The sequence below is a fragment of the Bos javanicus genome, chromosome 8 (genome assembly GCF_032452875.1).
Source record: "Bos javanicus breed banteng chromosome 8, ARS-OSU_banteng_1.0, whole genome shotgun sequence".
Classification (NCBI taxonomy): domain Eukaryota; kingdom Metazoa; phylum Chordata; class Mammalia; order Artiodactyla; family Bovidae; genus Bos; species Bos javanicus.
Window position 1 is genome coordinate 25,521,595 of NC_083875.1, and position 14,815 is coordinate 25,536,409.

General features: G+C 34.1%; 1 protein-coding gene across 4 annotated transcripts in view; it reads right to left on the reverse strand.

The window, feature by feature from the left end:
* Positions 1-14,815, reverse strand: part of DENND4C (DENN domain containing 4C) — a 117,521-nt gene that overhangs the window by 71,323 nt on the left and 31,383 nt on the right. For 3 of the 4 annotated variants that reach the window (XM_061425200.1, XM_061425199.1, XM_061425202.1), the window contains 8 exons: positions 13,641-13,962; positions 12,236-12,488; positions 11,202-11,271; positions 9,148-9,317; positions 6,163-6,401; positions 5,207-5,273; positions 4,087-4,145; positions 3,029-3,173 (listed from right to left, as the gene is read on the reverse strand). In XM_061425200.1, coding sequence (XP_061281184.1) covers positions 3,029-3,173; positions 4,087-4,145; positions 5,207-5,273; positions 6,163-6,401; positions 9,148-9,317; positions 11,202-11,271; positions 12,236-12,488; positions 13,641-13,945 — 1,308 coding nt within the window. In that variant the 5' untranslated portion in view covers positions 13,946-13,962. Of the gene's footprint in view, positions 1-3,028; positions 3,174-4,086; positions 4,146-5,206; positions 5,274-5,958; positions 5,983-6,162; positions 6,402-9,147; positions 9,318-11,201; positions 11,272-12,235; positions 12,489-13,640; positions 13,963-14,815 lie in introns of those variants that run through there. The other variant, XM_061425201.1, reaches the window with a different exon arrangement.

Below are 14,815 nucleotides of genomic sequence, written 5' to 3' on the forward strand. Positions count from 1 at the left end.
TGCAATGAGAATTACGTAATTAACTAATATTACAGAAAGGGACCGTTAAAAAGCAGCTAAAGTCTAGTTTCTTTCACTTTAAACTTCATTCCAAAATATAAATGACTATAAAACATTACAGGTTAATCCTATGAACCAATATGATTAAAACCTTTAGACATGACAATGATCATAAGCACAATTAAAATGCTAACAGCTCTTTGAACGTTAATTCTAATGTCTATAGAAAATCCACATTCCTATTTTATGGAGAAAGTGAGAGGAAAAAATTGATGGAAATTTTATAAAACAAATTCATGATTTTTAACTGATGCATTTCATCCATCTATTAAATTTCAAGATAACCTCTGATTAAAATTCAACTAAGAACATCAAAATGAAACAAAAAATTTAATCAATTATCTCAGGAATAGTAACAGTCAACTAAAAATTTCAACAAAAAATTTTCCTAACTGCCCAAATAAACACAAAATGATCCACTTCAACCAATATTAAAATTTTAATCACTGATGACAAAATCTTTCCTCTATTATAAAAATCTTTGTAATCTTTCAAGGTCTAGTTCAATTGTCACCTTACACATCATTATTCACCCAAATAATTACCTATAGCATTTACTACCTCTGCCAATTATTCCAGATGATTACACAGAATTGGAATTTTGTCTTCAATCATTTACTTGCTTTCTGGCAACTGAGCACTTAACATGTACCAAAAACTGTTCTACATTGATGGGGCTATAATGGTGTATAAAACAAAGATCCATGCCCTCATGAAGTTTATAGTACAGCATAAGAGTCAGCAAACTTTTTCTGTAAAATATACAGAATACTTTATGGCTTGCAAACCATAATGCGTCTGTCACAAATAACTCTGCCTTCATGTATGAAAGCAGAGGAAATATATAAATAAACAGCCTATGTTACAGTAAAACATATTTATGAAAAACAAATGGCAGCCAGGATTTGACTCAAACACCTGGTCTAGCAGGAAGAGAGAAAACAAAAAGAAGACATAATAAATAGACTATATGCCATGTGAGAGAGTGCTAAGTGCTATGAGGGAAAAAAAAAAAACAGTAAAGCCAAGAAAAAGGTACTAGAGTTTAGAACAGTAGAGAAGAAAGAGGCAAAGTAGGCTAACAGGCCAAACAGGGTAGGCCTCATTAACAAAGAGACACTGGGCTGAAACTTGAAGGTGGTGAGGGATTTAGTCAAGGCGATACCTAGGAGAAGAGCACTTTGAAGGAAAGGAACAGTCAGGGCAAAGACGGTATGGTGTGAGGATTGCCTAATATGCTCCAGGGGTAGCACAGGCCAGCGCAGCTGGAGCAGAGTGAGCAAAAGGGAGAGAAGTCAAAAATGAGATCAGAGAGCAGAGGGGCAGAACTGCTTGCAAGGGACCTTGCAAGGACTCCAGATTTCCTCCAGTGAAAACTGACTACCTTCCATTCAACAAAAGGTACGTTACACCTCCACCTATGTAAGAAATTTCAGAATAAAACTACTGAACAACAAAATACAACATCCTTATCTTCATCTTTGACTTTTGCAGCACAATCAAAAATACAGTCAATTTCACAAAAATACTCACTGGTTCCACCAATTCTTGCTATAGTGAAGTGAAGTCACTCAGTCGTGTCCGATTCTTTGCGACCCCATGGACTGTAGCTTTCCAGGCTCCTCTGTCCATGGGATTTTCCAGGCAATAGTTCTGGAGTGGATTGCCATTTCCTTCTCCAGGGGATCTTCCCAACCCAGGGATCAAACCCAGGTCTACCACATTGTAGACAGATGCTTTACTATATGAGCCATAAGGGAGGGCTCCATTAACTCTTCAATATTCTTTGATATTAAAATCATTCTCCTTTTGCAGAATTTATCCTGTCACCATTCTTTTCAATTTTCTTCTCTTTAAATAAGTTGCCTTACTATCAAATCCTCATTTATCAATAGTCTTACAAGCAACATCAGTTACATAAATTTCAAGCAATCTTGCATTTTATTAAGATTTCCAAGTTCACATTGCAAGAGACTAAACTACAAAGATTCAGACAGAGGGCAGTAGAAAATCCCTAAAGTTTTATAGGAAGGAATATTTGAGTGGGAACTTCCTAAAACTAGTCAGTTCATTAACAAATATTTTCATGTTATAACTACTTTTGCTTTCACATGCAACTGGGGAGGTTTGGAATAATCAGTATATAACTAGGATCTTTGCCCCCTATGAACCATCTCAAATAGTTATTAGTGTTTTCAGTCCTAGCAGCATTTCTTTGACCAGATTAAGATCTTGGAGACATATCCCATTTGTTGATTCAACAAGTATTTACTGAGTGTTTACTCCATGATATTAACTGTAATAAGTGCTGAGGACATAGGAGTGAAAAAGAGACCTAGATCCTTACCTCCATGACAGTAAAATGGGGAAGGGAAGAGAGGAGAGTCTACCATTTTAAATTAAACAAATAATGGAAGATAGAGAAATGGAACATCCAAAATTCAACATTATGGACCTATAAAGCCCTAATGATCAGACCTCTTTCTAATTGCAATGGGATGCCATCAAGAGGTTTTAAAACAGGAGAGGACTTAAATTTTTATTTATGCTTTTCACAATAGCAAAGCATTTGTACATTATTCAATTTTACAATCACCTAGATTTTCCTGTATGTTACTGGCCACAATGATCAAAGGTTCAAAGTGGGAGAAATTAGTCATGCCCACAATTTTAGGGCAGCTGAAATTGACTAGAGCTTCTCATTTAATACAGTAAGCTTCATTCACAAGTTCTATTTTTATGTAATCATATAGCTTCTCTGAAGAACTCCAAAATATGAAAAATTAGAAACTAAAATTTTCTCTCAATACAAATTACTTTTTTTCTTTATATTATCTCTTTGCCACCCTATTACATTTATGTTAAACATTTAGTGGTAATTTCAAAGTTGCTTTCATTGAAGGAAATTTTCCTTCAGAGTAAAAATTCTCTCAAGAATTCTGTACTAAAAAGAAAATTCTATACTTACAGCTACAACAGCTTCAGCTACTCCAGTCAACACAGCTGGCCTCAGAGAATGCAGCAAAATCTTACTCTCAAGTAAAACAAAGAGCAGGAGTGTTGCACAATTCTCAGGACCCAGATTCATTAACAAGGTGCTAAAGTTAGCTCCACTAGAAAAGGAGAGAAAAGATTATGAACTATTTCACCAAAAGGTATTAAGATTTGCTTATTAAATTATTTTCTGAATATTTATAAATTGAGAATATAATATTAGCCTCAAGTCCTGATTTAGGACCTGATTTAGTTTTTATCACTGAAAAGTAGCAAAGTTAATGAGATGGTGTAACAGAATGATTCAAATTCATCCTTCGAAAACAAAGGGGCATGTATCAGGAAAGATCTTCCTAAAGAACAGCTGTTTGAGCCGAGCTCAAAAGAAAGAAGGTAGGGGTGAAGGTAGGGGTTCGTGGGGAGACAACATTTGCAAAGTTCCTGAGGCAAGAAAAACCATCTGCCATGTTCAAGGAATTGAAATAAACATATTGTGACTAAAGCATAGGGAAGGAAGGGGTGAATACAGTAAGAGATTATGCCCCAAATAAAAATATTTGCATTCTCCCAACAATTTTATACTAGCATTCTCAAAAAGACACACTGCAGTGTGAATAAAAAACTGAAGAACAAGAGCAAAAGGGTGCCAATTAAGAGGTTCATAATGAAATAGTTCAGGTAAAAGACCACGCGAAGCCTGGACTAGCAATGCAGACGAAGAGAAGCTAATAGATTCAAGACATTTTAGGAGGTAAAGTCAGTTCACCTGAAATATTTAGTAATAAACTGGATATGGGGAGGGGAGATGAGAGGAAGAGGGAAATACTCCCTACATCCAATTTTTCAACTCTGAGTGTTTCATTTTTAAAATGGTGAATGACCCCTGCCATCCAACCAGCTATCAAACTTAGAAACATTAAGGCTATTCTCAGTTTGTAAAAACAGCACAGCTCTATTATACTAACTCTTAAAATATTTTAAAGCATTCTGATCCAAGTGAATAAATGTATTATTTTATATACTATTAATTACCTTAGTGGTAAAGGTGTAGAAACTGGTTGTGATAATATTAATGCATCATGGACTGATAGCTTAAAAAAAGAAAAAAAAAAGATAAATTAACGAAGCCAGTTTTGAAACCTAAATATTTATTATCAAGGGTAAAATGGAAAACTGTTTATTATGCAGACTGACACAGTTTTGGAACCATGTACTAAAATATAAAACAACAGTATTTACTTAGAAGTATATAGTTCTTTAAAATTAAATGATCAAATCAAATGAATTTTGATTCAGTTAGTCAATTAAAATACACCTGTGTAAAAAAAGTAACTGCTTTTTAAAAGCCTTATATGTATTTACTCTATATTTGGCAACTACTTAATATGTATTAATACTTGCTGAACTAAAATACATTCAAGATTAACAATACCTGACTGGAATCCTATATAAGGTTGGTAACTATCTTAGAAAAAATGTTTAAATAGCTTGCCTCTATAGATCAGAGCTACTCAAAGTGCCAGTCTACAAACTATTATCGGTCTAGGAAGAAATAGTATATATAGAGAAAGTGATTTAGAAACCTTTATGGCAATTTGACATTGCTCTCATATACAATTACATTATCAGTGAACTTGTGTCTTTGGACAGGGTATAGACCTGTTCATGTCTATACTGACTGTTTATGTCACAAGCTATATGCTTATATAGGTCTGCCATCACCTGGAAATAAAAAAGAAACTGGTCCTTTAACAAAGACAGTTTGAGGAGTACTATTACAGACAACTTTACTTATGCCCTCCAACCATAACTGATTTCACATTTAATATTTATTAAGTCATTCTCATATTAAAAACTTACCCTCAACATAATTCTGGGTTTTATGTTATTAAAATCAGCTACATAAATTTAGGCCACAAATGGACCAGTGATGATGTCATGAACAAGTATTATAATTATTACAATTCTGTATACCCTAAATTCAAAAAAATAGTACAAAAGAGTATTCACTAAAAATACAAAATATAAAAATTCAAGGACTTAATGGATGCCTCTTGCTCTGCCTTAAACCCAAAGGGCCACAGAGTCCACACTGCAATGACTGGAATGAATATATGCAGCGCTCCCCTCAAACATATTCTTTTTTTATTACCTGTACCAGGATTCTCGGTCTTTGAGGTGAAGGAAAAGGGATGTTTTGCATAAAATGTGAAATGTGCCTAGAAAAAAATTTTGAAATAAAGACAATTACTTTTCTAAAATACTTCATGGATTTTACAGATCTTAAATATAATTTATCATCCCAGATTTGACAAAGCCATTTACCTAAAACTTAATAAACAAAAGTCAATGTGCCATTAGAAAAGATGTGACTTTAAAAAGACAGTAACTCCACATCTATTTTTCTGGCTCACAAAACATTTCCATGACAGAGAGATTTACAAATTGAAGGGAAAACATGTAGAGGTCAGTGAACACTAAAACCAAAACCTTACTTTAGTATCAATCAAAGAAATTGAAAGTGAAGTCGCTCAGTCCTGTCCGACTCTTTTTGACCCCACGGACTGTAGCCTACCAGGCTCCTCCCATCCATGGGATTTTCCAGGCAAGAGTACTGGAGCGTGTTGTCATTTCCTTCTCCAGGTGATCTTCCCAACCCAGGGATCAAACCTGGGTCTCCCACATTGTAGGCAGACGCTTTTACCATCTGAGCCACCAGGGAAGTCTCAATTACCTCACCCCTAACTTCTACATCCGTTTAGAGATTTTTTAACTTGAAATGGTCATTTGGGTTGGTTTGGGTATGTGTGCATCAACAGCTACTTTTCTCTTGGTTATTCAAGAATGAGCAGGAAGAACACACACAGTGCAACGTGTATGTTTCTTCCTTAGCTGAATTCTCACATTTTTATGTGATCATTCTCACCACCACTCCTCAGTTTTAAATTCGAAGTCAGGGATTCTGTGAAGAAGAGAGCAAGTAAAAAGTAGGATGATTGTGATTCTCCTTCCCTTTCACCTCTTTATGCTTAAAGTTAGGTAAACAATGAAATGTACATATATACATCCAATTTTTCCATCAGACACCCTTCAAATCATTATACATACTTCTCAATGGGAAGAGGATGTGGTCCAGACACAGAAAGTTTGTAGATAAACATGAGAAATTTTCTAAAAGCTTCAAAAAAAGGCCAGTGCGAGAGTAAACAAATGCATTTGTTCGAATTGATGGATTTAGAGACCATTTTTCTCTCCACAGGTGTCAACAGGCCCAGGTGCATAAGCTGTTTTTCTGTCAGAAGTTCTCGAGAGTAAGGCTCGTAAAACTGGATTGCAGCTCCATATACCTACAGAGTAAAAGAATTTCATGATAAAATTTGAGTGTTTTTTAAAACTTAATTTCTCTTTCTCTATTCCAAAAGAAATATTTGCTTAGAGTACATATGACAGATAAATGAAAAAAAAAAAATCTGAAGCACTGCTGATGGGAATATAAAATGGTTGCAGCTATGGTGGAAAACAGTTGGCAGCTCCTCCAAAAGTTAAACAATTACCATATGATTCACCTACGTATATACCCAAAACAATCGAAAGCAGGGACTCAAATATTTGTACACAGCATTATTCACAATAACCAAAAAAATGGAAACAACCCAAACGTCCACCAACAAATGAACAGATACACAAAATGTGGTACAGTCATCCTTCAGTATTCAAGGGTGGTTGATTCCAGAACCCCAGCGGACACCAAGATCCATGAATGCTCAAGTTCCTTATACAAAATGTATGAGTAGTACAATCAGCCCTCCAGATCCACAGGTTTGGCATCCATAGATACAGTGGGCTGACTGTATATACATTCATGAAAAGAAGGGAAGTGAAAAGCAAAGGGGAAAAGGAAAGATACACCAATTTGAATACAGTCATATACTCATATATATTATTCATCCCTAACAAGGAATCAAATTCTGAAAAATATTGCAACATAGACAAACCTTGACAACATTATGCTAAGTGAAACAAGCCAGACACAGGAAGACAAATATTCTATGATTCCATTTACATACGCTACCTAGAATAGACAAACTGGTAGAGACAGATAGTAGAAAAGAGGGACATACGGTAGGATTAGAAGAAGCTTCTGTTTCAAGTGATGAAAAAGTTCTGAAAATGGATAAGTGATACTTTTGTAAGTCTTGTAACTGAAAATAGATAAATGACACTTTAATAAATCTTCTAACACTCTATATATATGTGTGTAGGTATATACATGTGTATATATGCCATATTTATGTCTGTGTGAGTTATATCATATTTATCCTTTAATTTACAGATACAAACAACACTCTCGGATACAATTATTTCAAAGACATCTCAAGGGTTTTTAACAAGCAATATGACAAAAGCATCTCAAAGAGGCTCTGTTGTTCTCTACTAGTCAAGGTATATTTGGTAATTCAAGTGTTTGAAGATCTTTAAAAATTCATTTATACTTACTGCTTTCAAAGTGAGAAACTATAAATGATTATTAAGCTAGAAAGTTAGCTTACTTGTAAGCAATCCAGTCAATGCAGTATTGGCCTTCATTCACTGAGTATTTTACTATGTTCCAGACACTGTGCTGGACACTTAACCTCATCTATCATCTTACAGTGGTTGAAAACATGACGGCTGCTCATGGACACAGATGCATTTTTGTTTGCTTCACAAAAGTCAGCCTCTGTCAGTTACACTTTTCAATAAAATTGTGTATTCTATCAAATATCCTATGAAAGGTTTCAATTTTTAAATTTCCACTGATCTGTAGTTTTATTTACTTTTTATTTCCTAATTTTTTTGCCATTTCTTTTTTATTTTAAATGATTATTCTTTGTCATTATTACTATTTACACATGTTTTGAGTTTTTGGAACCTACAAATATACATGTGCTTTAGAGAATATATACATTCATTTCTCCTGGGATATGCTCAGGTGTATAACTGTTGGGCCACAGAGTTATCTCTTATCCTGTTGATAACGTAGAAGTTCTTTAAATATTCTGAATACAAGACCTTTGTGGAACACATACTGTATCACATTACTTTCTCCTTTTCCACCTTTTTTCCATTTTCACCTTCTTAATGGTACCTTTGAACGAACAGGTGTCCTTATCTTCAATAAGGTCCTATTATTCACCTTTTCTTTCATGGCTAGTGCTATGTCTCTCCTTTCTGGGGGCTTTTGTCTTTGGTATTCTATGGTTTTACTATAACATGAAAATAAGTGGTTCTACATATATATATATATATTTTTTTTTTTTTTTCTCCTTAAGATTCAGAGTACATCTTTCACCTGAAAACTCAATTTTTCATCAACCCTGGAAAACTCTCAATCAACCATTAGCTCTTAAAATGCTGCCTCTCCTCTTTCTAATCTCTCCTTCTGGATTATTAAGTATCTATTGGTCTTTTTGATTCTATTCTCTACACTTTAAAACTCCTTTTATGTTTTCCTGTGCCACGTTTGAGGTTAACTTATTTTCCACTTCATTAATTCTTCCTTCATGCATGACTTACCTGCTGTTTAAGCCACTGATTAAATTTTTAGTTTTAAGGATCATATTTTGCATTTCTAGACACTTCTTTTTCCAACTTGTCTACTCATTTTTCAAAATATCCTATTCTTTCTTTGATGTGTTGAGCTTCTCTCTTAGGTCTTGAATATTTCCACTATATATTCAATTTATAAAATCTTTGATATTATCATTCTATCATTTCAATATCTTAAAGGTATAATCCAGGTCTGTGTCTTATTGATTCTTCCTATGATACCTATGTCTTCTATCTTTTATTAGAATCTCATCTTGAGTCCTGGGTTTTGGCTTTATCTCTCCAGAGACTTTATATTTGCTCCTAAGAACACTCGAGTGGTATTAGTATCTTGATTCCAATTTTCACGTTGACTTCTCACTTTGGGCATTCTAGTTCAAAATTTAAATAAAAAATGTATTGTGTCTGAACAGGATCCTAACATTCAAATAAGACATCTCATATTAAACAGTCTGTGGATTAAAAACATGGGCAAAACTGGTTTAATAAAAGGAAAACATATACCTTTTCAGCAGAAGAACCTGTGAGAACAAAAGTTGAGAAAACTGGAAGTGGGTATTTGCTTTGGGGATCCCAACATTCAATAGTAGCTCCCATCGGAAGGCAGAAGAGAGGGACACATTCTGAGAGTGGAAATGACTCATAGTCCTCTTCTGGATATCTAAAAATTAAACCTTTTGGAAAAAGAAGATAATGATAATTTATTTATCCATTGATTCCTTATTTTATTTATTCTTTTTATTTTTCATTCTTTGGCTACACTGCACAACTTGTGGGATCTTAGTTCCCAGATCAGGGAATGAACCCAGGCCCACAGCAGTGCAAGTGCACAGTCCTAACCACTGGACTACCAGGCAACTCGACAATTTTTTTTAAAACTATTTAACTTTTAAATGGTTATTTTTAAATAGTTATTAATATGTAAAACATACTAATAGGATATTTTAATTGCAAATTTTATATGTGAAATATTTATGTGTGAAATTTCAAGATCAACTTTTCTCTTGCCATATCAGAAATGAGAATAACAAATTTAACATTTATTTTTACTCATGGACTTAGACTTCATTAAAACACTAAAATGTATTAAATATACTAGTTAAAATTCTATTTAACAGAACCATTAATTTATTTTTCCTGCATACTTCCAACGTCTTAGAGAATGCAAGAAACATTCAGGGAAATTTACCAACTATAATAATAAACAACTCAGGGAAGGGACAGTATTGCCAAGGCAGCAGAAATTATCTTAGCCCCTAAACTTATTTTGAGAGAGCAACAGTGTAAAATGAATGCAAGATGAAAAGTAAATGAGATAGAAACTCTTGTGACTAAGTACAAAGTATGAGAGATCAAGAAAGCAGGAGGAAAGGGGCACTCTGAGAAGCCTAACAAAGCCTCCTCAGAATTAAACAGCTACATGGTGTCTCTAATATCTCTAATATGCAGACACTTCTAGGTTAAACATTTGAAAATCAGTAGCTGAATTTTTAAGTCTAAATTCAGTCTCCAAAACTCTTTATTCTAATATGTATGTCTTATATCAAATGCCTGAACAGTTTCACAAAACTTGTTTCTATAAGTTAATTCTGTAAGTTTAAGTGACACTAACACCTCAAAAAAAATTTTTTTAAGGAAATCACATGTAATCAACACACTACAGCAATATCAACAGTAGTACATTTTAAAGTGATACTGAAATTTATAACTGTCAGTTGCTGCCTTTATTTTCATATTATAAATTAAATGGTTTGATTCATTAATATGGGTGTCTTTATGAGGACAATTAAGATTTCTCATATATGGATCTGCCTGACTTCTCTGAAGTAAAACCTTATTCCAAAAATTGTGCATGACAAAAAGTAATGACACTGCTTCTTTTCACCAAGAAGTATTCCAGTATCTCTTCTATTTACAGCTGGAGCATACCTGTATTTTCAGTTTTTATCCCACCATACCGGTGGGATGAAGAGGTCACACTTAAATCTTTACAGCCCTTGACACTTTACTGTGCAGTAAGAATGTGACGATAGATTTCTCAAACACTTCATGGCAGAAAAGGTTCTCAGGCCCTCCTCTCTTCCATATAGCTGATTCTTTGCAACAAGGGAAAAAGGAAGCAAGTCCACCTCTCATGGCAAGTAACATGTGGTTTCAAATCAGACACACAGAGATAAGAGAAGGAGATATATAAGAAGTAAAGATGCAGTCTGACACCTTTCTGATTATCAAAACATAAAAAGGTCAGAAAGTAAGCATTTTCCACTCAACTAGACTAACAGTTCGAATGTTTATTCCACAAACGCTTGTTTGGAATAAAATTTTCTGTTCAATTAACAGTGTATTTTTGTTGGTAAGGGGTAATATTAATATATCCTATAGTATGAATTTAAGAAAACTTATGTCTTTACATGCTAAAGTTATAATTAACTCAATTTATGAATAGATCAATTCCACAAACTGTATAAGGGAGCAAACACTGTCTCTTCTAACCAAATGTTAGTGTGTAACAATTCCTATAGTAATAGAAACCTTTTCTTTTTTTCAAATTTACTTACCAGCTTTATATGCTATAGCATTAGAAGCAGGCACAGACTTCTTATAACACAGAAACACACTGGAACCCCACTGTAAAATATAAATTAGGTTTTAAAAAGACAAAAGAGTGAGTGAAAATCAATTGATTTTGTCAAATGTCTTCTAAAGATTTTGATTATTTCTTCAGGGAAGTCTATTTAAAACATGTTTATCAAACAGACTGTATAGTATACAATATAACAAAGCATGAAACTGAAAACACTAAAAAAAAAAAAAAAGGAGTAATAAAAAAACATTGCCACAAAAATTAAACTGATGTGAGGTTTGTTTCAAAAAGTTTAAAACTCTGTAATCATACAGAGGCTGCCTCTCTTTGAAAGAAAGAGCACAAAATGGAGTGGATGCTGAGCCCAATTTAGGGAAGACTGGGGCCACTAGATGCTATCAAGTCATTATCTCCAGAGTCAAACTGGTCTTGACTAAACAGCCTTGGGTGCATCGGTCAGCTCTGACTATATCATTTAGGCTTTCAGTTTGATTTAAAATATTTTTCAAAATAAACATAACTCAACATAAACACAACTCAGAATAAACGTAACTTTAGGGTCATCAAAAACTATAAATTCAATGCATATGTTGTATTTTTCTTTTTCACTACGACCCTTTTAAAATAAGCATGAAGACTACAATATCTAAGATAATTAAATAAACATAAGCAGTATCTCAACCCAGTCTCCCTGAAGTTGTCCTTGAAGACAACACTAAACCCAAAAGCTAGTAAAATCTGTACATTAGTGTGATGTATTAGCACATACCAAGAAAAAAAAATCCCCTACTTTAAATATCTATTTTCTGGATGAAATTATTCTAAAACATCAGATCGCTAATGATTTTTTAAGTTACAATGAACTATGAAAATTAGAAGGCTAAAATTTTTTTTTTAAGTCATGAAAATATAAACTGAGAGTAAATAATAAGCCAAATGATAAACAGGAATCCAAAAAATTTTTCTTAATTTTCATATGAAATTTCGGAAATGAAACTTTATTCTTACCATTCCACAATTTAAGTTTTTATCAACTTTGCAGAAAGTATGGGGAGGGGTTTCTCCCTTACTGGTTACAATAACACAGATGTCAGTTACAGCCAAAGAATTCTGGGGCCGAATTAAAGGAGCCCTTCGATAAGTGATAAAGATTCTTTGTGAAGTAGTTGAACTATTGTTGACATTGGCACAGCGACCATAGGGTGTGGCTTGGATCACTTCACATCCTGGAATAAGCCTTTCTTTCCCATCATATAAAACTCTGTATGGAAGGGAAGAAAAAAAACTGACATGTAAACTTATGTCAGGTTAACACTACTTTTTTCTCCTTGATAACAAAATACATTTTTATTTTTGGTCTCCCCTGTTGTTTCCCAAAACTTAATTACAAACAAAAACTAAAATTATTACTTTGGGAATTATAAATCTCTTAGCTACTCTGTTTTAACAGTTAGAACACAATTTCAAAAGTGTAAATAGGATCAAACAATTTCTTTGTTTGTTTTTTTATTGCTTATTATAAGAAACATGAAACAAAAGAGAGGCGCTACTCCAACCATCCTCAGGTCAATTCTTAGAAGTTTTATCTAATATTCAGATGTTTTCACAAAACTTACTTTCATAATTCTCCTCAAAATTTTCCCTTTAAAAATTCCTCAACTGAAACTATAAAACACTGTTTAAAGAAATTACAGATGAGCTAATAAATAAAAAGGGCTTTCCCTGATGGCTCAGCAGTACAGAGCCTATAATGCAGGAAACACAATGTTCAATCCCTGGGTTGGGATGAGCCCCAGGAGTAAGAAATGGCAACCCACTCTAGTACACCTGGGAAATACCGGGGACAGAGAAGCCTAGCAGGCTACAGTCCATGGGTTCACAAAGAATCGGACATGACTCAGCGATAATCAACAACAACAATAAATAAAACGTCATCTCATGGTCATGGATTAAGATGACTTAGTATTGGTTAGATATCAACTTTCTGCAAACAGATCTAAATGGTCAACATAATTATGATCTAAATCCTAGCTGCTGCTGCCTGCTTTTGTTAAATAAGTTTAGGGCTTCACAAACCCTCATCACATAACCTAACTAGCTCCTTAAAAATATACTTGCACTATAGCTTTTTGTTCTTTTATGTTTAATAAACTTACCTGATAAGTACAAACAAATGAAATCACATTTTAGGCTCTAATGCCTTCATTTCAATATTTTTTTGAAAGGAAATAATCTAATGACTCAGTTCAATGCAGAGAAATTCAGTAAGGATGGACAGAAGTACATATCTTACTACACTTGATCTTGAAGTTAACAAATAATAACAGAACCATCAAGGATTTTAAATTTTCTATTCCTGTGCACCTTAAATAAATTGTATTCCCTTCACTACAGCAAAAGAAAGTCACCATACCCAATGTCAGTAAGGGGTGGTTTCTCTCTCCCTCTCTTGTAACAGAGAAACAATTCTGGACTTTTCAGACTTCCATAGTTCAAGTTTGCCTGGAGACCTGATGGAGTGGCTTCAACACAGGTGTAACCTTCAGGTACTGTTTCCCCAGCTGATTTGTTAATAACTGCAATGTCTGTAATTGGAGCTTTAGGTCCAGTTGACTTAGTATCTAAACGATTTATTTCTTGATCCAGAAGAGTAGATGTATCAGTGAGACCTGCCACAACAAAGTAGTCCACCACTCTTGGCCCTTTGTTTTCTATCATGGCTGCTACTAGGTTTCCTGGAAGAGAGACAGAGAAAGAGAAAAAAAAAATACATCAATTAAATGAAATGGCTTACCCTAACTCACTAAATTAAAATACTCCTGAGTTAATATTAACCAGCACACTTCCCAGTTGGATTTACAGTCAAACTGTAGTCACTCTGCAGAAGAAGCTTGTTATATAGCATTTAATCAGTTTTTACCTCCTACAAAGTAGAAGTTTACAGCACAAATTCATTTGTAAGACAACTATGATTCTATCATATGCCTAAGGCCCTGTTAAGGATAATCAAACTATCGGAAGTAGGCCATGGTGCTTTCCTTTCAGCAAAATGCATACACACACACACACATGAACAAAATGCATTCACACACAAATGAACAAAATGTACACAAACACACAAGAACAAAATGCATACCATTTTAAAAAATCATTCTAAGTTACAGAATTCTTAGAGCAAAACTTTACATTTAAACAAATGAACTGAGTTCATCATGAATTATTCAAGGTCTAACAGAAAAAAATAAAGATACTAGTAATAAATATAATTGGGCTTCCCTGGTGGCTCGTAAAGAACCTGCCTGCAACCCAAGAGACATGGGTTCAATCCCTGCGTGGGGAAGATTCCCTGGAAAAGTGAATGGCAACCCACTCCAGTGTTTTTGCCTAGAAAATCTCATGGATAGAGGAGCCATGAGGTCATAACGAGTTGGACAGGACTTAGCAACTAAACAACAACAACAAAAAGCAATAAAAATAAACCAGTCTCTTAATCCAATCAGGAATATGCCCCTATAGGTAAAAAACTAAGTAAACACTGGGTAAACTAAGACTGTTTAAGTGTCAAAACTGAGTATGTTTAGGGGTCAA